Source organism: Onychostruthus taczanowskii, unplaced genomic scaffold (assembly GCF_017590055.1).
Source record: "Onychostruthus taczanowskii isolate IOZ18803 unplaced genomic scaffold, ASM1759005v1 scaffold6, whole genome shotgun sequence".
Lineage (NCBI taxonomy): Eukaryota > Metazoa > Chordata > Aves > Passeriformes > Passeridae > Onychostruthus > Onychostruthus taczanowskii.
The window spans coordinates 6,867,595-6,892,484 of NW_024503679.1; the positions used below are offsets into that span (position 1 = coordinate 6,867,595).

At 39.9% G+C, this 24,890-nt stretch overlaps 1 protein-coding gene across 4 annotated transcripts; it reads right to left on the reverse strand.

Moving 5' to 3' along the window:
- Nucleotides 1–110: 110 nt before the first annotated feature.
- LOC121343318 (tropomodulin-3-like) lies at nt 111–24,890 on the reverse strand. Of its 4 annotated transcripts, none has more exons than XR_005953694.1 (12): nt 24,830–24,884; nt 23,822–23,995; nt 18,447–18,643; nt 16,932–17,088; nt 9,764–9,886; nt 9,077–9,166; nt 8,435–8,565; nt 7,387–7,494; nt 5,800–5,943; nt 5,318–5,462; nt 4,002–4,141; nt 111–3,103 (listed from the first exon to the last, which is right to left on the reverse strand). XR_005953694.1 is itself a non-coding variant. In XM_041418326.1 (11 exons), exons 3-11 carry the CDS (start codon nt 18,570–18,572, stop codon nt 3,072–3,074), a joined length of 1,056 nt encoding a protein of 351 aa, XP_041274260.1. In that variant the 5' UTR covers nt 18,573–18,643; nt 23,822–23,995; nt 24,235–24,256; the 3' UTR covers nt 111–3,071. The 4 variants fall into 4 exon arrangements, 1 of the variants encoding a protein (XP_041274260.1); XR_005953692.1 differs by lacking the exon at nt 24,830–24,884 and adding an exon at nt 24,235–24,809; XR_005953693.1 differs by lacking the exon at nt 23,822–23,995 and having other exon boundaries at nt 24,830–24,890.

Consider the following 24,890-nt stretch of genomic DNA (forward strand, 5'->3'; position numbering starts at 1 on the left):
GCGCCGCTCCCCGCCCGGCGGGACCGGGAAAGGCGCTGTTCTCATGGAAACACGAGGGCTTCAGGCAACTCGGTACAGACCTAAAACAGAGCAAACAAACAAAACCCCGAAGCCACAAGAATACAGTACTTTAATCATCCAAAGATTAGTAGCTGTTTTACAATCTGACCCAGCATATAGTGCTGATATACTAAAATACTCAATACCTGCTTCCCCAATGGAAATTTAAATCGAACAGTTGCTCGTTTGTAGCTTACAAACGCAGGATTACTCAAGTTACAGAGAGAGTGAGGTTATTTCTTTAAAATACAAGAGTAAATAGGTAATTGCTCTGAAATATTGGTTATGTTTCCATGCTTAGCTTGGAACCAACACAATCAACATATGCAGTCATTTGATTTCTGCATTAAGCCGGGAAAATAATCAGTAAGAAAACAGTATCTCTTTCAGAAAAAGACCTTGTGTTAATGTAACTGGCTATCACAGTAACACCACTCCTGCAATCACAATCGGTGAAATCATAGGCAGGATCTCACCCCACTCGATGGCATTACATCAGTGTTCACTTTGTTTGCTGAGACTGCTGAAAAATCCTGGCTACAGATTGAATTTCTTCATTTATTCCAAAAAGGATACACACTGCAGGCACAAAAGTGATTGCTGTTAACTCTTCCATGCACCACACCAAAAGGCTTGCAACAATTTGGATGATTAAACCCTTCTGATTGAAAAAAATTGTTTTCCATGCCCAGCCTGCCAGGTATCTGTCCTGAAAGTCACAAGTAGTCAAATTTTTAGCTGTTATCGACAGAGTTAAACCATTTAACTATCATTTGTGACAGGACACCTGAGAGCAGAAACGATTGGAATATAAAAAATTAAACAGCCAAACTTGATTAAGTAAAAGCAAGAAAGGGATTTGGGCTATTATTTCCATCATCCAGCCTTTCAATTTCCTCCTTCATTTTCAAGTAGGAGATAACTGCCTAATCTTTTTAGGTAGTGATAAAACAATTCATCACAGAATCCCAATACATGAACAGATTTGTGAACACACAGCCCTTCAACAATTGAAGGAAGACCTTACAGCCTGCTTTTTGACACAAAATGATTATGGTGCCTAGCAAATCAAAAGTAACGTACAGCTTTAGGCAACTCAGCACATGACATGCTTTGGCCATGTTTGTACAGCAGTGTCTGTCTATAAAAATACACTGAACTTCTGACTGTATGCATATTGTATGAGAACTATTTCAAAGTTTATTTCAAAATCTAAAAATTTCTTGAAAATTTACAAAAGCCCAAACCAAAAGAAGCCCTTTTTGTTACTCATTAGAACACTTCTGGTGTTGTGAGGTTACAGTAAGTGTAGTCTTTGGTTTTAACTGAATTCATTCCAACTTGGTTTTCGGAGCACACATTTATTTGTAATTCTAATAAAACGCCGATCTAGAAGTAGGGGGAAAAAGGTTCTTCCACGAATATAAACCAGTTATATACATCCCCACTGAAGGCACTACAGTTGAAAATTCTCTGTACAGTTGCAGGGAAATTTGAAGCCACTTCCAGAATAAAGGCTGTCTTTAAAGATCCAAACCAAGACTTGCAGCAAATTACAACATGGGCACAGTGTCAGAGACTGGCTCTGTTTTTATAGCATATACAACCTGATCCAAAATTCTCAGTCCAGTATGTTTTCTACACATAAATGCTCATCACATTATGATCTTTGGATGAAAACAGTTGTCAGTTGAATTCTCTGTTGCTCTAAATACAGCCAAGCAGTCCTGTAGAACACTTCTGTGATCTCAAAGCAAACTAGTACAAGACAGTCCAAACAGACCTACACCGAAGAGCTGCTAGATTTTCATATTTCAAAGTGTACTGCGATTATGTGCAGAAGTTGAAGTGATTCTTGTTGCCTTATTAGCTTGCTTATAGAACTTTAAACACTTGGACTATGCCCTAGAGATCTGACACGACATTGGTTTGGTTCTTAGGTAGTGTTTCAACATCAAGACAGATAGAGAATGGAAAAATCCTTTCTTAAAAGTGTTACTTCATTATTGAAAACTGTTAGATTTGTATGAAGTACAAATAGCTTAATGTAATGCAACTTAGGCCAGTGGTTTTACAGTTAAGGCTGCTTTTCCTGTATAGTTATGCAAAATTTTAAATATGAATGTCCACTACTTCTAGAGAAATTGATACTTATGAATGTAGATAACAATTTTTAAACAAAGAATATAAACTAAATAATGCTGATGAACACATGAAATTAGTCTAGATGTGTATCCAGTTTAGATACAAAGCAAGACACAGTTCTGGGACCTTTTGAAAAAGACTTTCAGGATTTAGGTGTAACAGAAGACCTGTCATTTTGTAAGGCTCCCAAATTTTTTCCTTGTTTTCCAAGGCTTCCATTCTTATATTAGTCCCTCTAATTGCTTGGGAGAAGTCCTTAGCCAATTTATTTTTGTTTGGCTTAAAAGGATACCTTTGAACTTGATTACAGTATCAAGAACAAATAAAAAATAAACCAGTAGAATTACAAATAACATTGCTGTGAAAGATTTCTCTTCAGTGCAGATGAGCAAAGCTGAGCAGCTGTACACGAGTGCAGCTGCTGGGTGAAGAATCCCTTTTCTCTAGCAATTGTTGTCAGGAATATACACACTCCTCCTGGTAAATACACAGATTTTCTTACAAACATTTCAGTTGGGCCAGCATCTGCCCAATCATCTTAAAAGTCCCATTCTTCTACTACAGACAATTATACCATTGATTTGCAATTACATTTTTAGTAGAAAGCACAGCCAAAGTCTTGAAATAAAAAAAAAAAAGTTCTTAAAAAAAACCCAATCAAAACCTATGGTACAGAGACTGGCACAGTTACTGTGTCTCCATCCATCCCAAAACCGTGCTGCACACCAGCAGAGGATTCTATTGCTTTGCTTCAAAAGGAATGGGGTTTCCAGTCTTTTCCCTTCTAACCCAGGTCAATGTAGTCCAAGAGAGCCGAAGCCCACGGTGCTGCCCGTGCTGACTCCGCGGTTCTGCCATCGGCGTCGCTAATTGTCTCCTTCAACCCTTCTCTTCCGAACTGCAGCAAGGGACACAAGAAAGAGAAGTTTTACTGTATTAGCACTTTAACTATTTTTGTGTTTCTGTAACAGGAACAGTCACTTTGTCACGTGAAGTACCACAAATTAAGGTAGCTAACACATAGCATTAAACAGCACTTTGAGCAAATAAGCCGAGCTTATCGCCTTATTCACAAAAAGTTGCAAATATTTCCAAGGAAGGACTTGTGGGAAACAGTAATCATCTTTTGTCTGATAAGCAGATTTAGCCAGGATTCTTTTTTTACAGTTTTTGCAGTTTTTTACAGGTGAATTTAATTTACATGGCTTCAAAAGAAACACTACAAGAGTTTCATGGTATATTTAACACAATTTATACACACACAGATGTTACAATCGACAGCCTAAAGCCTTCTATTTATTAGTAAAAACATTCAATTGTCAGAAAATAGAGCAATAAAAATTTATGATTAAAATAACTATGAGCTCACGTTATTAAGATTTGAAAATATGCAATATTGACTGAATGACTGGGGTTTTCCTCAACATTTGTATTACTTTTGATGTTTTCACATTATCAAATTATATTTTCCTTTTCTGTGCAGACAAAGCAAATGGCACTAAAGGTCTTCTAGGACACATAAAGGACATCTCCATTTTGTTTAAAAAAGTGAAGCAAGCACATCTATATAAGAAGAAAGTAAATGTGTTCTCAAATTCACTCAATGGAAAGTATGTGGCAGAAGTTATTCATACCTGCTTTCATCAAACTGCAAGAACAGATGAAAAGAATTTCCAGCCCCAGACTTCTCCAATCATGCAGTTAAAAGTACACAGACAAAGAACAGGGAAGTGGTACAACACAGTGTGAGCAAGGAAAAAGAAAAACATGTAGACTTTTTTTTAGAAGGAACGTACAAAGGGAGAAATTAGAGACTTCAAACATCTCGGTTTCAGGGCTCAATACCCAAGTGGGTATTCAGAGTAACCTTCTCTGTAGATTCAGGGCTGGAGAGATGAAAAGGTATTTGCAGAAACTTTTACTCCCATACTCCAGACTAAGAAAGCAAAGGAAAAAAGGCAAGATATCAACAGAAGCATAGATTTTGAACAGTCAAGCACTAATAAGAGAACTAGTGAGAGAGAAAACCTTAGAAAGCTGAGACACCTGAAGCATTGTGATAAAAAACCCAACTGGTTTAGAATCCGTTTTGAGAAACAGATATGCAGTGTCTGAGTGCCTTTCTTATCTCTCTGTGCTCTATTCTAGTTACTCATCTATATCTTTCAGAGCTGTTCTCCTCCACTTTAACCTTTATTCAGAGTGGAATCAGATCTGTAAACCAAATTCCAATTTCCTATGTCATCCCCCCTAATATATTCCTTAACTACTGCTACTAAACTGGTGGCCCCTTTTCACACTGGTGAGAGGTCACTGCAAAGCATCTAAACCAAAAACATTTAATTATACAGAGTTTTAAAATGAAGCTATACTTGAATAGATGGATATTATTTTGTAGTGAGTGACTCAAGTATCTGATATTATTATACAAATGATTTCTGTTCATGTGCTATGTCATTAACCAATTTTCTGCTGATCCATTTAATTAGGATTCTAACTGATGAACTCCAGCAAACAAAGATGCCACTGCTATCAGCTGCTTGTACATGAACAGAACCACCAAGGGAGAGATTACCCAGTACCAGCCTCTGTACATGACAGTATGTTTAGTTTCCTTGGTCAAGCAATCCCAGTGACACTGGGATACTGGCATTGAACAGGGCAACCTACACTGTTAATTTCAAGTACTGCTTTTAAAGAGGAAATTAATCTTATCTCCCAGCCTCTGTACATGACAGTATGTTCAGTTTCCTTGCTCAAGCAATCCCAGTGACACTGTTACACTGTTAATTTCAAGTACTGCTTTTAAAGAGGAAATTAATCTTATCTGAATACAACTGGGTGATCAAAACTATTGCTTTCACTCCCTTTGCCACAACCCACATGAAATTTGAATGCTCTTGTTCTAGACTATGCTAAAAATTCTCCCCTCATGAACACCCTGTAACAAAACAGAAAACATCAAGCAGCAACAATAAAGGAGTAAAACACAGGAGAAACCTGAAACCGATCTACTAATCTTGTGCTATCCTGGTTTTGTCAAGAGAGAAGGGGAATAACCCCTTGAAAGCCTGTGCCACACACCCAGTCAATTAATAATGACAGGTCTTACCCAAATCATTGTTTTTTGTGATAGCTGCAGCTGCCCTGGCTCGAGGTCCCTGTTGTGTGAAATGGTATCCAAATTTGAGGATCTTGTTGTTTTCTTCAAGCATCTTGGCAATTTCTACTTCTGCAGCTGTGCCCAGCTGCTGCCTCTGTTAAAATTAAATGTACACAAAGACAACAGAGCTTAGGTGTGTTCCTTGAAAGAGATCAAAATACTTTCCCCAGATCAGTCAATAAACACTCGGCTTCATTCTAGTTAATCAAATAGGCAGAAGGTCCTAAAATATATTTGTACACTTTAAAGCACAAGGAAGCACAGAAATCAACCTCAGCTGGATGCTTTTGACAATCTCAAGGGCAATTGTTGATGGTGTTAAGATAATTAAACATAAAATATTTGAGGAGTTTATCACAAGCTGTCCTGTAAAAATATTCAGTCAGTTAGGACTGGCTGTTTAGTTATGGTATCACCACCACCTCACTTACCTGATTATCAATTTTGATCTCTGTCAACGTTTCATTGTCTTTCAGCGCATCAACCAATGCCATAACTCCAACTCCAGTGATGAAGTTTGATTCTATGTTCAAACTTTTTAATTTTGTGTTTACTCTCAGCATATCTGCAAGAGCCTTTGAATATAAGAAAGCATCATTAAACTTTTGAATTTTGCTGCAGTACCTCAAAGGACACAGCAATAACCACTTCCACTAACTAGTACCATGGAACCAGCAAGTTCAGAGATGCAAGGTGTACTTTGCAAGCTTTCACTTACTGACACTGAGATGACTCTTTAGCCAGGCATTATCTACATTCCCTTCTTAAGTAGCATTCAGTCAAGAGAAGGCCTGTCTTTCTCTTGTTACAAACCAAAAAGCTACACAGAATATAAATGGTCTGAAATTAGCATATTGGACCAATTCCATTTTGTAAGCCTTCACGGCACACAACGAGCAATGCAGGCTGCTAAGCAAAGGCCAAAGAAAGGGCATTAGTCAACTGAGAGGAGAATTAGATATGGTTAATTTGTAAACAGGAGATCTGACTTTGAAAATGCTTTTGTCTACAGATTTGGTAGGAAGAGGTAAAATTCAAAGCTCTAAGCACAGTAGCAGGATGTAGCTAAAGGCACTTTTATACCTGATGTTATTTCTGAGAAAGGAAGAAAACAGGAATGGCTAACTGCTGAGTTTACTGGCAGAAAAATTGTACCCTTTGAATTTTTTTTCTATCAAGTCACAATAAAAAAAAAATATAACAAAACCACACCTGAGAAAAGAAGCCTTTATATATTTTTATTAAACGTTTTAGTCCTGCTGAAAAGAAACTTTTTAATTGACCCAAACCCAAAGTTTTCAAATGCTCATTCGTTCATTCAGTGGAGTCTTTCAAACTAGTTGCTTTTTTTCTAACTTGAATTTAAAACAATTGCAAAGGATTGTCCTGGCAAAACATTTAGCTTTGTTTTCTTACCTCTTTATTTGTAATTAAATAAGGTACTGCTTTAATTCAACATAGAAAAAACAACCTGACAATAAATTATATTTAAGTTTCAATTGTATCAAGCTAGATACTTTTGACTACTATTATGCTTTACAGACCAATATTTTAAGCCAATCTTTGGTAGCAGGGAGGTAAATACGTATTTTACAACTTCAACTAAAACTCTAGTTAGTTAAAAAATATTACAGGTGTTTTTAAGTCCTCAAATGTGCTTCTTGCAAATTAAATTTGAATGAACTATTGGCTACTGGAATGAACAGCAGGAACTAAACAATTAGGAAAGAAAGAAAAAAAGGAAGGAGGTTAGTGAAATGAAAAATCAGGGAAAGGGACTGGAAAAAAGAATTCTCCCTCACACATCTGAAGCATTGCTGCATATTAAGTTACTAGTAATCATTTACCAACTTAGATACAACAAAGGTTTGTTAAAGAAAACACAATTTACAGTGTAGCAGAATGGAAACATTTTCATCCCTGAGCATTTAAACTGGATTAAATTCAATCCCTTACCATTGTCTTTTCATCCTAACTTCCCTTGCACCCCACTCAAAGCTGTTTTCATGAGTACTTACAACAGCAACAGGATCATTGCTTCGGGTGGCTGCCAGGCTGAAATTCTTCACATGTGTGTTGGTTTCTAAGGCTTTTGCAAATTCTTTCAGCGTTGGAATTGGTATGTTCTTGAATTAAAAATAGCATTTCACTCTCTTGAGATACACAAGTTTATCCCCTCCCCACAACTTCTCCTACTATTTTATTCCCTTTACAGCAAAATGCCCTACAATATTTACTACCACTGGTCTCCAGCAGTCTCACAGTGAAGACCTACCCTAAGATGCAATGGCTGGAAGAGTCACCAATTCTATAAAGCAATCATTTCTATAGAATAGTAGCAACCAAGCTTAAAAGGAATAATTGTAAAGAATTAATTAGGGTAGCAAATGTCTCAGTTCATTGTATCAGAAACTTTGATCTGTTGCCTTTTTAGGCAGTTATTTTGGCTAGCATGTACCTGTTACATGGTATTCTTAAACCATGGATTTTATTTCCCCTCTTAGTAAGGGGAACAAGCAGCCCTGGTTGCTGGCAAGGCTGTCTCTGGTGTCTGCACTGCAAGTCAGGGGTGCTGCAGTTCTGGTTTCTTTCAAGCAAATATACAAAAGCTTGTCATGTGTAAAACCACAACTGTTACATTTAGGAGCAGAATCTGCCCTGACTTCCACCAGCCCTTTTGTACAAGAATCAGAAGGATGAAAGGCACAAATATCCCTTTGCTTGCAATAGAAACTGAGCGCACATTGCTTCATCAAGGACAAAGGATTCAACACAGTAGTTAACTCCATGATAATGAGCTGCTGGAACTGCTGCCAGCTTGGCAGCAACAGAAATCTGGGCTGGCACTGAGAAAGTCTAAGACTTTTTAAATACACATTTGGCAAAAGAAACCAAGATGGCTTATTGGTTTAGCTGCAGGTTCTGAGCTTATACACACTACAACATTCAGCAGAAAGATTGCTGCACTTAGAACAAGCCTATCATGCTCTCTTAGAGAGTTTTGCAGCTAGAAGTGTCTTCTACTGAGAAAAAGCAGCATATTTACTGCAGCCTTCAGGTAATTACCTTAATGTTATTTAGATTAACTTCAACAAGACGAGAATCATTATCTTTAATTCTTTGCAGTGTCTCCTCCACGTTTGTGGGATTTGGTGGTTCATCAAAAACAGGCAACATTTTTTCACCTTTTACTATATCTGAAAAGTAAGGCATTTAAATGTCTTCAAACATGTTGCACACATTCATTGTGAATAAATTATACACATACTAAATATTTACTGTATTTGAAGATCATTTCATCAGCATTTACATCTCTCCCCCAACAAAAAAGCATACCATCCTCTCCTCACCATATTTTCACAAAGTTCAATTCTTTTGAATTTCAAAAGTCATCACAGCCTTTCTGCCTTTTTTTTTTTTTCCAGAAAGCACATAGGAGTTCAATTACAAACACAAATATAAAACCTAAGAATCACACACACAATGCATGCTTATGCCTATTTTGTCACCAAAAAATGACTTAAATGCAGAGGACACTTTAGTGTATGTATATTTCAATTCCACTCTTGTCAGAGCTCAATTAGCAATGTTACAGGCATACACATTTCCAGACTAAGATTGAAGAGTCTAAAAAGATGTTGGTGAATGCCATAGCAACTGTGTGCAGTACAGAGAATTGATTTTTCTAGCACTTGTGTACACACTTACTTGAGAAGCTGTCTTTGTCAATCCCATTACTGCTTCCTACTACATCACAGAACTGATTGTTTGTTATCAAGTTGGACATTCCCAGTATTGCTGAAAAAGGAAAAAGCAAAAAAACAGTTTATGCTGTTCCTGACTAGTTCAGGTCAGATGCAGAGCTCCTTTAAATAACAAAACCTGATGTTTGTACAATACTTATCAGTACAAAAAGCCATTCAATATCTTAATTATTTGAAAAAAAAAAAAGAGTAGAAAAAATAATTAATTATAGACATTTTAGTTAACTTTCACATCTTAGAAAGTTCTGACCTCACCAGGTTCAGGCACCAACACTAAAAAGTGCAGCTCAATCACAAAAATGAAGCTTTAGGAACACAGGCACATACAAACACATTGTTATATTCAAGAAAAAGCAGTTACATACACATCAAAAACCAGCCAGTCTGAGGAATGGATTTAAAGGTTTTGAGTCTGAAAATCAGGTACCTTTTGCAGGCCAAAATAATTAACTTCCTCACAAATTATCACAAATCAACAAAGTGAAACACTTCAAGCAAACTGGCAAACAACATAATGTGGCTTCTATCACAACTAGAACATCCTGTAGTCAGATCAATACACCACCACATTAATTATAGATCTTTCTTCTCTAAATATGTACCAGCCCATCCATCCTTCAAAAAACCTCACCTGCGAGGTCACCCAGTTCTGTGTCTGTGGCACTGGTCAAGGCTTCCTCCAGTTCTGGATCAAGAGAGAATTTTTCTTCTGTGAAAGATTGTACAGGCTTTTGCTTGGGGATAAATATTTTCCCTGGAGTAAACAAAATGGAAAGTCTGATGTTACTTTGTATTATATTGCTACTTATGTTTCAAATACTATGTACTTAAAGAACACACATTTAGTGAATACTAGGAGAACCACAGTCAACATAAAGGGTTCTTCTGCTATTGCAAGTCAGAGATGAGGAAAGAGTATAAACAAGAATAAATTTTCAGGACTCTGGATCATGATTCCAATCTTATTTGCTTCTCCTAAGGATTAGAAAATAACATAAAGACTTTCATTATACATTTTGAACAGATTAGAAAGACTGTAGGAAAGATTTAGTATCACTAGAGAATGCTGAGTTTCCTCTCAAGGGAAAAAGGGACCCAGGCAGAACTGTAATGGGAATGTGTCAGAGAGAGAATATCACAGAGTTATCTGTGATCACCTGACTATTCACTGCAATTTTTACACCATATAAAATATTTCTGATTTCAGATGTTAACCTCAGTTCTGAAGCAAAAAACTAAAGCTGAGTGAGAAAACCATGGCTTGTGAACTGTACAAAATATGATAACCGATTTCTCCACTAGTGACACTGTTTTCTAAAATGATACTTAGGTCATTGAAGATTCAATGGCAAAAGAACCAGGAGTAATACTACATTCTGCACCAACCTTTAAGTTATTACAGGCAGGTAATGGGAAAACTTATTTTAGAATACATTAATTAGGTAGAGGTTTGTGTAGTTACCATAATTCCTGCATACACCTTTAGCTGGAAAGTCAGGGTAGGAAATCAGAATATGAGAAAGTCTTTCTAACAGTTCACCTGTGAATGGTTTGGAACTGGTCCTTCAGAACAAAGAAGTCTTCACTGGATAAGAGCCAGGACAGGCAAGGGGTGCTTCGGTCAGGACAAATTAACATGGCAAACAAAAGCTCTTGTACTGATCTATTCGAGAGAAATCATTCCCAACTACACAACTGTGAATCAAATCTTAACAGCTATTTAAGGTTCAAGTTTTTCAAACTTCTCAAGTTGCCTGAGCTATCTGCAGAAAGGGCAATGGAAACGGAGTTCCAGCTTCCGTTTGTTATTTCCTGGGGTAGGAAGTGTGTTGATAATCATTCTATGAAGCTTCAGTCCTAATTCAGGAGCCCACCCTCTGTCATATCCATAGCTATAAAAAGTATTTCCACAGAGGAATCATCATTGTCCCAATGCCCCAGCTACAGTGATAGTAGGTGGAGTTTAGCATCACCAAACCCAAAATCATGTATTCCATATCTTCTCTAGATTACAGTAGTTTGTGGTCACTTTCCTTTTAAAGGAAGTTAATGCATTCCCACTAGCACAGATTACAGAGAAGCAAATCAGGTTTTTCTCTGACAACACAGTCTGATGACCAAGAGCTGTTGCTAGCAACACGGTATCTTTGTTCCTGGGTTGCTATCTCTCTGGAAACTTGTATAAATGGTCATTATCCATATTTAGAAGCAAAAAACAAACCTCCTTACATAACTGTACTCATTCCAAACAGTAGTGAAGTGCAGCTGACATGCATTACCTCAGCTTTGATGGACAGTGCAAAAGAAACTCTTGGTGATTCAGGATTAAAAGAAAACCTTCATAAATTAATTCAGGATTAAAAGAAAACCCTCAGAAATTACACAGTTCTTCATAAATTGAAGGCTTATGTAGCAATTGTTTTGGGTTGTTTTGATATAAATAATGCAATAAATTTCTATCATTTTATTTTTCCAGCATCACCTACTGGGGCGAGATTAACCTTTAACTTAAACTGTAGCTTACAGAAGAGAACATCTGACAAGCTTTTTCATCAATCCATGAAACACTCTGAGCAGCATACACATGATCTAAAGCCTTTCAGCAGCTATGTTTGTGTCATTTTCCCTCAGTAATACGGCCCAGCAAAAAGGTGAGGATTTTGGAGTGCAAGGAAGGAGGACAGCGGGATCCGAGCACCTGAGCCTTAGTTCAGCCATCCTATTTGCAGCATCAGTGCAGCAGGAAGAGACCAGGAAAAAGAAATTAATCTCAACTAAAAGCAACTTAGCAAAAACGTATTTTAACCTAATTCAGCCTTCTGTCTGGTTCATCCCACAGTGCTCACAAAAAAAGAACTACTTTTCCTGATGTTGCTTTTCAACAATTCTTAAATTCATAGGTTAGAAACATCTGGTTCAAACATTTGCTTCCTAAGAGTAATACTAAACTTATATGTGCCTGGCTCTTTAGAAAACCTAAAGAAAGTGAGAAGTATAATCAGTTTTTAATAAAGTAAAAATGTTAAAAGCTACTGCCCTCCAGAAATGTTCACTGCAGCCAACTCCAGTCACATGAGCGGGGTCAGGAGCAGTTTTTGCTATAAAACAAGTCACACCCTTGTGTACATAATTTCTCATTCATTGGCTTCATCTTGTCCTAGAACAGAAATCAGAGGTTTACAATGCACATACAAAAGTAGATCCTTCCCCACTCCCTTCTAGCAATGAATTTACTTCCAGAAGGGTAAGACCCCTGTGTCTCTGGGGACAATGATCTCACTCAAGGCCTGCTGCCAATACAGTTCAGCACGTCCCTTCCCCCCTCCTAATGCAAGCTTTAAATAAAACCAAAAACCACTACACATCTGTGCAGCCCATGAGATGTGCAGCTTGCCTGGCCCTCAAGTGGAACACTTCCAAATAGCAGGGATTTGATTACATGAAGGAACATGACAGCTCCCTTACAGCCAGCCAGGATAATGCAAAGATGAAGCAATACAACGTGAAGAGGCAAATTTCAGGGACGTTCACATCATTTTTGTAATAATTATATAGGCAGGTGTTCCATGCCTTTAAGCTAACATATTAGATGATGCACATCCAGGATTAAGTCACAGACCTCCTCTGCTACAGAATGAACTTTCAGTTCCAAGTTCCAACCAGCTGTATTGCTCTAAAGGCAGGAATACTGGATGGTGTTCATGGAAGTGCCCTGGACATTTCCCACAGATTCACAGTATTTAAGGTGGGACTCAGTACCTTGCAGAAATCAGGTCTGTTCAGTGGGGCCATGCACTGCACATTGCTGGTACTGTTCTCACACACCCCACACTAACAGGCAGCCACACCTTGCACAGCAGAAGAAAGTCTAAATTCCACTTTTGGGGCACTCCATTTGGGAAAACAAATCAAGTGCTACATGAGAACAACTGAATACAAGCCTTTCTCATCCCTGAGTTCATGAAAAAGTGAGCAACATCTGATGTATCCCTTGCATTTTATTTTCTTTATGCTTTCCTTAGTTCAGAAATGCATATAATCCACACTTCATCAATCTCCAGTTCTTACCATGTAACAGATTTAAGTTTATCAATTCCCTTGTAAGCACAATTAAATACTAATGTTTTTAATTCAACTTACAAGTGAGTTCCTCAATGTCTTAGTGCAGAAGCAGAGCTGTTATCTGCTATCTGATCTGATTACAGGCCACATAGCAGTAAATTAGAAACATTAAGGCTGGAGTATCACATGTTATTTTGTTCTAGTGCTCTTGTATGGAGAATATCAATTTGACAAGCTGTTTCTGCAAAGCTCCTACAGGATATTAGTTTAACTTCACAACATGTAACACGCTTCCTTTAAAGACTTGAAAGTGATTCAATGCCAAACAGATAACACAGCATCCCAAATCCTGCTGCAACAGAAGGCAATGGTGATCTGGGGCAGCAACTGAGCAGGGTGCCAACAAAAGAGCTTTAGCCAGGTGGCTACAGTTTCACTCTGTTTTCTGGGTGACAGAGAAGGGGAAAACCAAACCAAACCAAGCCTAAAGCAGAAGTTACATGAACTGTAAATCTAGACAGAACAAACACACCCTGGCAGGAATGCAAAGGGAAGAGAGAGCCACAATGAGAAGAGTGCAAAGGCTAGAAATGCAGAGCTTAGTTTACACAACACTTTGCTAATGCCTTGCACTATACAGCACAAAGTACATTACTATCTCAGACATGTTTTTATCTCAGCAGCAATAATTGTCTTCTGCTGTTCCAAGAGAAGGGAGAAGGAGGAGGAGCATTGGTCAGACTCAGATGAGTGGAACAAACCTGAGGGCAACAGCCTTCAGTGCTGAAGCCTTGCTTGACTGCTTGGATGAGAGCCCCTTCTCCTTGCAGTATACCCTGTAAAACCTTTATGACGTACTTACATACACACACTGAGACAAAGCTAGTTCTGTTGCAATTATTACCATATTGGTCTCATGAATCCCTTCAACAATGGTTTAACTGTATGGTTCAACACTTAATTGGAACAGAATGTGACTTAAATCATCAAATCGTTTTTTAAAACAAAGTAAGTTTTTAAGGATGCTTTTAGAAACAAAATCAAGGCCCTGGGAAAATTGAATACAGTATAATTTAGGGATTAAACTTTACATTTCTTTAGCATTGTTCATTTCACCACAGCAGGACATTACATTATTTCAGATCTTCCACATGTCATAGTACAAAACAGAAGAGGTTCCAAAGATCTGGAGAAATTACATCATCTATCACTGAAAGAGTAGCAACACTATTTTAATAACATGTTACCCCAAAATTAGCTACTTGGGGCATCTGGAAGAGAGTCTTTTCCTTCACACTCTAATAGGAAAACAAGGTTATCAGAACCAGTAGCAAGACAGGATATTTAAAATTAACCTAGGGTAAGCTTCTTTGATAAATCTGCAGACCAAATCACCATGCAGGACATCAGTTCTACTAAAATAGAAAAAGGAAAGAGAAGGGTAGATTTTCCCTCTTCTTGCTCCATGAAATGAATAATTGGAACAAGTTAGAGCAACGTGACCAGTCAGGGACACAGGAATATTTTAGCAAATTCTGACCCAAAAAATGGCACCAAAAAAACCAGCTGCAGTTCCAATCCCTCCCTCTCCTCCCAAAACCTCTGGAACTGTAGACTATATTTGTCACATTTCTCCTAAATGAACAGGAGAATCAAGCAAGATTTTCACCTACCCTTATTCCACAACCTGCTAGTGTTTCTCCATAACACGTATTTCTAGATGAAGTGAAAAATTATAACCCAGCTTAGTTGTCTGTTGGTCTGTTTCCATACTAATAAAAAACACATTAGGATACAAGCTCTCTCTAAAAAAAAAAATCCTACTCAAGTATTAAGTTGCACCCCATGCCCTTTCCAAGTTCTATATCTACATCAATATAATAATTTCTTGATTTAAAAGATTAAAATATTTACATTTGCCATTTTTGTGCAAAATGGTAACAAATGTGGCAGCAAATCAAATTTGAACCATAATATTTTCATGAGGGGAAAAGAAAAGGTTATCCCTCACCTACTACAACATGAATTTGACCTTCTTGCCTCCTGCCCACTCAACAGAGCATCAATTTGGATACTAAACATTTGTTTTAATCAATGTTTAGTTTTAATGAAAGTAATCAACATTTAATTTTTTATATTATTTTCTCTTCTCCTATAGCACTAAAAAAATGACAGAAGTTAGTAAATAGCAACTTTTTTTTATGAGATACAGGAAATTTTACTACACTGGTATGACTCATTGCAACATGCAGACAGACTATTTAGTAATACTTTATTACATAAAGGAAATGACATTTGATCTTTCTTAACCAAGCTCTGCATTACAGCTGGACCCTTCTGTTTCTCTGCAAGATTCTCACAGATTTTATCTACACAAGCAAATACTTTTATGTGTGCATGTAGACGTAAGCTGACTTTAGAGAGCCATCTATGTGAAAGAAGCACTAGCAGTCAACAGAAATGTAGTGTTAGAGCACATCCTCCTTGCCCAGCTCACTCCCTGATGGAGCAGAGCACAGGATTCAAGGATTCCCCCACCACCTGTGAGCCCCAAACATACTGAACTCAATCCCACTTAACCATCAGTCTGTCTCCAACACAGACTGGCAGATGTGTCAGGAGAGCAGCAGAAGCCAGGCACAGCTGAACACAGCATGAGCAGGTACTTGGCAGCAGCAGGGGCACCACGAAGGCACTGCTGCTATGGGTGCCTCTGCCTCCTACAATCTACTACAATCTCCTACATTGCATGGTCCTGCACTTGATTATTCCTACAGGTTCAGTCACCAACTCCCATTCTGATGTCAGCAAAGAGTGCCACAGTTATCTCTCAACACAAAGGGAGCTGAGCTACAAAATAAAGAAAAAAAACACTCTGTGAAGGAAGTCCCTCATACACAGTGCAGCACACTGTAAAGACACAATCTCTCTATTACTTCAAGAAAAAAAGGGAGGCACCAGCATTGTCAGGTAAAGCTATCTGGCACAGGAAGAGAAAATGCAAATACCCCAAACAATATTTTCACCAAATAGACTTCACAATCATATACACAAACTCAGTGGATGAATGAAGACTCAATTCTCAAATAAGCAATGATTCACACCAGAGAATTAAGTACAATTAAAGGGTTTCAAACCCTTAAGAAAAGACCACAAACCACTGACAGATTTCAAAACTTGTGATGTTAACTATATAATTAGTCAGGAGTAACTACGCAATCTTACTAAACCTTTCAGTAAGGATGCTAGAAAAACACCATGACTGCACACACCACTTGTATGGCCTTGTCAGCCTACACCATCTCCAAACATTACTGTCTACCACAACATCAGTCAACTGCTATTTCTCTAATCCAATGCAGTGTTACAAAGGTTGCTGTCTGTATTCAACACAAGGCATAAGCCACAGGCACCATGACAGCATTTGTCATTATTGACATAAATCAGAGTTAGCTCTTACTCTGAGGATACCATGCCCATCAGAACTTCACAATCTATGATAAAATCTCTGAGTCTTATTTCCTTCCTGTGCTACACACAAAGTGCACACCAGCCCCAGCAGCACAAATGCCTGAACAGGAAAGTTGCTGGCCCTGCACCGTAGCAGCCATTTGGAAATGCTGCGAGTTAGAAGCATTACAGCTGCCAGTGCTTCAATCAAATTCGCTTCACGGTAGTTCTGGCTCCTCCACTTCAGAGATTTTCATAAGCACTTCCACAGGAAGGGGTGGTGTTACCTTTCTTTTCTCTTGTAAAAGGCACATAGTCTTCCCTGTCCTTGTACTCCAGCGCCTGCTTCTCCAAGTAGGCCAGGAGCCGTTCCCTGTCGAAGGGACCCGAGGCCTTCTTGGCAGTCTGGTCTTTCTGCCGGAAGCCTGCAGGCAGCAGCGCGTTCTGCAAAACAAATGGAGCAGAGAACAACAGCTTAGAAAGTCTGGGTGAGCACCTGCTTAGTTTCATTTCCCACTTCCTTCTCCCTCTCTGCAAGGTTCAGCCCTGATGCATCATCTTTGGTGGCAATCTTTGATCCCCCTGCTAACTTCCTTTTTTTGGGGCAGGGAAGGACACAAGGTAATCTAGACATGGAGAATATAATTAAAATACAGCACACTCTGCTCTCAGTAGGATAGAAGCAATTCCTTAAGTGCAATAGCTCCCAGCATTCAATTTGCCAGCTACTTTGCATTTCTAGAATCAGCACAGTTTAAATGAGCAGTACTAAATAAAACTCAGCTATTTACAATTTAGACATTCAGCAAGAGACTATTTCCTCTGTCACTTACATCCATGTGATTTTAACTCTAAGACAACTGACTCCACTGTTATTTTAACACAGTATTTCTGGTTTTGACCTGACTCAAGGTGGGATGTTTCTTTGATAATATCAACATATTTCAACTAAAGAGAAAAAAAAAAGGATATTGGTACAGAATGACCAAAATGTATAGGAATTCCAAATTGCCATGAAAGACAACCAGGCCCTTTTGCCAGTTCTCCTCTGTTAAAACATCCATAAAGCCAAAGGCATTTAAAATATCAGCGATATCTTGCAGTGCAACAAAACAAGTGATCATAATATTCTGAACCCATCCCTGAACATCATTATTAAACTAATCCTGGTTTTATTAAAGCAAAACCAGAGAGAACCATGAGGTGAGAATACAAGTCTTGAAGTCTGAAATTAGCCTCAATATCTGTAGAGGACAATTCAGCTCTTTGTAGGAGAAAGCTGTAATATTCTTGTTTCAGTACCCCATGCTGACATAATCGTTCAGGAGCTTAGCAATTACTTGTCTTCTCTTCACAAAGTCAGCATGAGGACAGGAATAGATATAAGTTACCAGATACAGGACAGGAATCATTAGAAGAGGTTGGCATCCTCCCACTCCCATCAAATTCCACAGCAGAAATAATAAACATGGATGCAAAAGGGCTGTTTACCAGACAGCACTGGAAACAGGAAAGTTAAACAGGCCTTTCTAAATAAACTTTCCTTTCAAGAACATGAACAACAGCAATTCTTATTTATAAATCAATCCCGGAAAGCTCCTCCCAGCTATCCCTTCTTATCCTCTCCTTTGCTGCAGTTGTGTCCACCTTGCAAACAGGAAATAAGCATTACATACACACATATATCTGTGAGATCATCAGCAGGCTATGGAAAAGACTCTGTCCAAAAAAAAGTCTCAATTTATTTTAGACTAGTAATGGAACACATGAAAAAAATAAAACTTCTCTTGGCTACTGCCTACCTCGGGGTCAAGATCATCCAAAACAGTTTCCAGTTGCTTCAGTTCTTCTTCCGAAAGTTTGCCAAGAATTTCATCCTCATCGAGATCTTTGTACTTGTCCAAGTCCTTTCGAAATGGGAGCGTCATGACTTGGGCAGTAGCAAGTTCCTCAAGCACTTCAAAACCAAGTCTCAAATCTTATCCAGATCTATGAAAAACTTTTAAAAAGAAATAAGCAAAGTTAAGGTAAATATCCCAACCACAAAGCATCTTCACCTCCACGTACACCTGTGAAAGGAAAGCTTTGTCACCCAGGGCTGGTATCTGCTGCTCTACAGCTACAGGAGCACCTGGAAGCTGTGCTTCTTCACTGATGAGAATCCTGTCCCACCATGTCTTTGCCCATCAGTAATTAAACTATATCTAATTAAGCTATATCTATTTGCAAATCAAACTTAATACCCAGTCCTCTTGACAAGAACACCAAAGCCATAATTCCCACAGAGCAGGGAAGGTTGTAGGAGAGAGGAGACCCTACTATTTATGAGTCCAGTTTAACACTTTCATTTTTTATACAGAATGAAGCCAAAAGAAGAGTTAAGATGCTCCACATTTATTGTTGCTACAGCAGCTCAAGGGCACTTAAGGATAACTTCCTCTAAACAAGGTAATTGGTTATTACTGACTCATACCCTTGCATATTACCTACAGAGGAAACAAAGGAAGTTTGCCTCCAAGTTAATTATAGCACTACCATTGAAACAACATTCTGTTCTGTCCAAGGAAAATTACAATAGCTTGATGAAAAGCATAGGAAATACAGCTTCTAAGTGGCAGCACTCCAGTCAATCCTATGACCATAAAAAATGAAATTAAAAAAAATTAAAAATTAAAAAAAAAATTAATAAACTGGTCACTAAGTGTTATACTTAGAGGAAACCAGGGTCCCTCAAAATGTACAGTCTCTATAGCACTTCTCACAGACAAGGAGAGGGCAGGGAACATCTTTTCTAACACCCACAATTTTTGAGCATTTCTCATGGAAAAACCAGTTAATCCCATCAGTGTTCAAGAAGACAAGTTGTTTCCTCTCATTTTTCTGAAACAAGTTCTAGGACTCTCATTTTGTTCAGCCAAATTCTTGCTTCAAAGCTGACCACACAAACAAAAGGTAATTGTGATGTCTCTCTGCAAATAAGCAAGAGTCCATAAGGTGCTTGGGAAGCAAAAGCTAAATGTATACATTCCTGTTCATTAGTCTCCTTAAACCCTTTTTTTGGCTCTATAGAAATAACACAGAGCAGGCACGCAGTAAAAATCATTTTTTCTCCAGTAGCCCCTATCCAAGGACAGATGCTCACACCATAAATACAACTGCATTACTTCAAATCCACACTTACACTGTCCTTCAAAACCAGAACAATTTAGTCATTGCCTCTTAAGTAGCAAGAAAAGGCAGGCAGTATATACACATGCTATACCATGGAATCCTTCACACAGGATTCCTCCACCTCAGCTGTTTACATCCAGAAAGGTCTCCCTGGCTGCCACAGTTACAAATGGTGACATTTTAATTCAGAGACACTAAACAGACTGAGCACACAGAGGTTCATCCACACCATTCAGTCAAGTGTACCTGTAAAATTAATCTGGTTTTAACAAGTGCCTTTGCAAGAACAGTGAATTTCCAGGTCCTATCAACATCTACACCTGAATGAGGAATATATATTCAGCTATTTTCAGGATGTCTGCTGTTAAAAAGTATTGCTGATATAAACAGAAGGGCTTTATTGTGAACTGCAGTTGATCTACACTAATGGGACCGAAGCTGACCTTTGCAAAGCTCTATCAAAAATAAGGAGGAATTCTCACTTTTGTGGTAAATTACATCAAAAGAACTCTGGCTTCCTCTGAACTAAACCAAATAATGTGGGAAGAAGCCAGACCTTTTGCAAGAGGCTACAGAGCTAGGGACATCCAATTTATTGGCTGTGCTGCAAAAAATGCAGAGCACACCTATGTTTTCCTAAGTTCCAAAAGTAATTAAAGGAGTGACTCTGTGGCCTAGAGAGCCACCTCCTACAGTTTTCAGAGTCTGGCAGTATTTGTTTCTCCAGGTGCAAGCAGCTGATGGACAATTAGCTGATGCCACACAATCTGCATGTGAACTTCTCATTCCTGGAGCCTTAATGTTCTGCCCTTCCTTACAGTTCAAGCCATTACACAGGATCACAGGAGAAAAACATTTCCTGCAGCTCATTACACATCACTCTTTGTGACCAGGCTGCACCATCCGAGCCCTACACCAAGACACTGCTATTTACCACATTTCTGCATGTCCATTTGCATTCAAATATTAAAAGGTGCAGTTTTAACAGGTAATTACAAGGAGCAGAATGGTTAGTAAGCTGCAGAATAATGCTGCCCTTACTCTGAAAGAGAGTTGCACTGCATAACCATACATTATCTTCATCAACATCATCTGTATTTCCTCTCCATTAATTGCCACAAAATGCTGTCATCCAGAATTAATTACCTTTTATTTACTGCATTGGGATGTTTCATATTGGAAAACTACTCATCCTTTGTAATATATTAATTAATTTTCAGGTCACAACCCTTAGTCACACTTGTTTGTATACAACAAAAGAAGTCAAGTCAAATCCTCAGGTACAGTGTTCACACATACAAAAACACAGACAAAAGTGAAAAATAAAGCAGCAGAACAAAAAAAACCAGTTTCTGTAACTGAGGCTTCACTTCAGCGCAAAGTGAATCATATGTGGCCTGGCAAATACAAATTTAAAGGGTTTTGGACATATTTTCTAATACCTATCAGGAATATTCTTTTAAAATATGAAAGCATCCTTAATGTGAGACACCTTTAAATTGTATGATGGTAGCACTGGTGAGCACACTGAGGTTGCTTGGCAATGACTCTCAGAAACATTCCCTACAAAACACAGCATATACAACACTTGCATACAACATGCTAAAAATCAGGTTTTAAAACATAGTGTAAGGAATTCTCATTGCCTAAAAAGGGCATAAAGGCCAGCTAAAGCCCTAATCTAATCAAACAAGCCTTTCACCTCCCATTAAACACACTTAGTGCTCTATTTGCTTTCCATCACTCGCTGCAGCAGCTCAGCATAGAGACACAGGCATAACAAACTACAAGCTTTTAGAAGGAGCAGTTACTTGGCCTGTGAATACTGTGGCACATTTTATATATATACACATACACACATATATATATATATATGGATACGTGTGTGCTTAATGCAAAATCATGGGGGAAAACCCATAACCATCAATTTTGGCTTTGCAAATACTTTGCCCTTTTTTCATGAGCAGAGCTAGTTTACTTTTAAGTATCCTTCTTAGCTTTACCATGAAACTATTGTATAAAAGTCCAAAGAGTTAATATTCTTTCTCAGATATATAACTGTAACATGAAGTTCTCCAGCAACTTCATAGGCACATTTAGAGAAATGGAAATAAAGCCATCACTTCCAGTCTATCAAATATCAAGTCCCTGATTGTTAAGCAGAAGAAAAGCTGAAAAACCAGAAAGGAAGAAATTCTGCTGGACATCACAGAGAAAAACATCTTGCCATTATTCCCACGCCTGGGAAATCAATGAAGAACTAAAGAAATGAGAAAACAGCAGTAACTTTATGTCATTTTATATACCATTACCTGAATAATCACTTAAAACACTGTCAAACAACTTTCACACACTTCTTATGCACAAGTCAAAACTTTTTTTTCTCCCCTCCTCTCTGAAAGTATGTTTTTAAAAGAAGATTATAAAAATAGCAAGCTTCCAATTATCTTTCAAAACTCCACCCCTTTCCCCCCCTGAAATTTGTCATATTCAAGAACATAATTTCTTGGGACACAAACAGGAGAAAGTCTTTAGATATAACTTGCCCACAGGAAGCGTCAGTGTTGTTAAAGTCCACTGTAAATGGCTTCCATGACTTGAATTTTAAAATAGAAGCAACATCATGAAAAACAAACTCAGCTGGGTTTGGCCAGCACATTCAGAGCTCACTTTAATCTCATTTGTCCCTCATGAGCCTCCTTCCCCCAGCCTCTGGGTGACCCCGGTAGAGCAGGGGGTCTGGAGCAGGGGGGTCTGCAGGGCTGTCAGCATTCCTGCACCCCTCAGGGCCCCAGACCCTCCCAGCTGCTTGGAGGAGCCTAATCTGAGCATTTCCCCAGGGAACCCCTATGATGGCAACAATTCTATTTTCCAGTGTGCAAGATTATACAGAACTGTTTATGAAGAATGTACTGCACTTGAAAGAGCTATCTTTACTTACTAAAGGAGAAAAATCAGTAAATATAAATATTACCATACTCCCAGCAGGTTCCTTAGGATATTTTTGTAATGCCTTATAAGTCTGCCGAACAGCCCAATACTATCTTTCTTATCAGAAAGCTTTCAGAAAGCCACCTGAGGCTTCCACACCCCCAGCCTGGGGTAGGGCACAGGACCCGGGCTGTCCTGCCCCGGGAAGGAGCAGGCACCCCCAGCCCAGAGCCTCCTGGAGCCAGCAGGTGGCAGCTGGCCTTTGCCTACACCTCAGGGTAAACTGTGTTTCCCAGGCAGAAGACACAACTATTCTGGGCTATTTTCCTAGAAAAGCAAGCCCAAGGCTTCCTTCTGTTCAAAGAAACAATTTACCAAGCTTTATACATGGCAAACTGAGCTTCTCTAATTTCACATTTGTCCACAGAGTGATCCAGGGAGTGGAGGGGGACAGGCAGTTACTGCAGAGTAACTACACAGACCATGAAGATGCTTCCATAATGAAGGAACTCTGAACACATCTGTGTTTCCAGCTCCTGCAAGCTCCTCCTCTGTATCAGAGGGCACCTGCGACCAAAGCCCACTTTGCTCATTTATACATCCTGTGTACAATGACACAGAATTGGGACACAGCTCTCTTGCAGACAGGGTGCTCCAAGTGATGGCTAAGCTGCCATCAAGTTGGCATTGTCTCATAAAAACTTATTCCTGTGTGCCTGTTCCTGAATACTGGTCACCCACACTGCAGGGCTAAACACACATACCCAGTCAGCCCAGGCAAAGGCAGGGGTGACAGGGCCAGGAGCCCCAAAGCCAAGCTTTGGCAAGCTGCACAGGGCATGGAAGTGGCAGCAGTTCAGCACACCCATGGCATGCTCACCAAATTTGCTGCAGGGCAGGTGTTACAATCCCAAATAAATACAAGGCTGGGATAAGATAAAAATCCCAGGTGCCCCAAGAAGCTCCTCAGTCAGGAATCACCACTCCAGCTGTCCATTCCCCCTCCTAACATGCAGGAAGCTACTGACTGGCCAGGATGTGGGATATTTAGCATAATTTTTTTTTCAGAAAATACCTGGATGTTCTTCGATAGAAACCTGCTGCCCATTAATATACAGTGTCTGCTCCTGGAGGAATTGCCTGCTGGTGTCTTAGTCAAAAAGAAACTTCAGATGCAAGCTACCTGAATGTTTATTGACACATTCAGTTATCTTTCATCCATTGCAGAAAAGTGGCAAAACTTACAAGCCTGGAACAGAACAGCAGAAGAAATTTAATTCATTTCCATTCTATTACTTCAGGAAAACTTCTGAGTACAAGTCAGTTTCAGGTCCTCCCTTTCATCGCTGGCTGCCTCTCAAGCTCTCTACACCTGACACCTAATAACCAAACTTTAGTTATGAGGATTGATCCAATACATTGCAGCAAACTTAAAGTACACGGCAACCTCCCTAGAACATGACTTATTTCAACACAACTGGCGCCTACCCGCAGAGCGCCAGGCTCTCAGAGCAGCACCCCAAGCTCCGTGCGCAGCTCCCGGGACAAGCCCTGTGCCGGGGCGAACGGGAGGCTCCGGAGCCGCCGGGCCCGGGGCACGGAGCGCACCCCGCCCCGGAAAGGCATCCCTCCGTCACCGACCGCGGGGACCCAGCGCTGAGAGCCGTGGCAAACACATGCAGCAAACTGAAGGAATTACGGGCACCAGCTCCACAGGCGAAGTTTCCGAAGTCTCCGCGAGCGGGGCGCTGGCTGAACACCCAGCCCAGCCCCGCAGCCGGGCGCGCCGCGCAGCTCCCCCGGCCCCTCAGCCCCGCGCCCACCGCCCGGGAGGCTGCCCGGGCAGGACCCCGCTGTCGGGCCCACCGCCGCCCCGGCCGGACCGCCCCGTTCCGCAGCACCAGCGGGGCTTCAGGCCCCCCTGAGCCGCCGGGGTCCGGCCGGGCGGGCGTCAACCCAGCTCCGTCCTCCTCCTCCCACCGGGCTCCCGCCGCGGCGGACGGAGGGCTTGCCCACCCGAGCCCAGTCCGGCCCGGCTCCGCCCGGCACCCCCGTCCCGTCCCGCCGCAGCCGCTCCCCTCACCCGGGCGGCCGCCGCTCCCCGCTCGCCCAGCCCGACCAGCAGCGCCGCGCCTGCGCCCCGC

Coding starts and splice junctions, on each gene's coding strand:
- LOC121343318 (XM_041418326.1), bottom strand. CDS start 18,572: ATGACGCTCCCATTTCGAAAGGACTTGGACAAGTACAAAGATCTCGAT. Junction 9,887..16,931: donor TTTTACAAGAGAAAAGAAAG/GTAACACCACCC, acceptor TGTTTACTCCAG/GGAAAATATTTATCCCCAAG. Junction 7,495..8,434: donor TTAATCTAAATAACATTAAG/GTAATTACCTGA, acceptor TTTTAATTCAAG/AACATACCAATTCCAACGCT.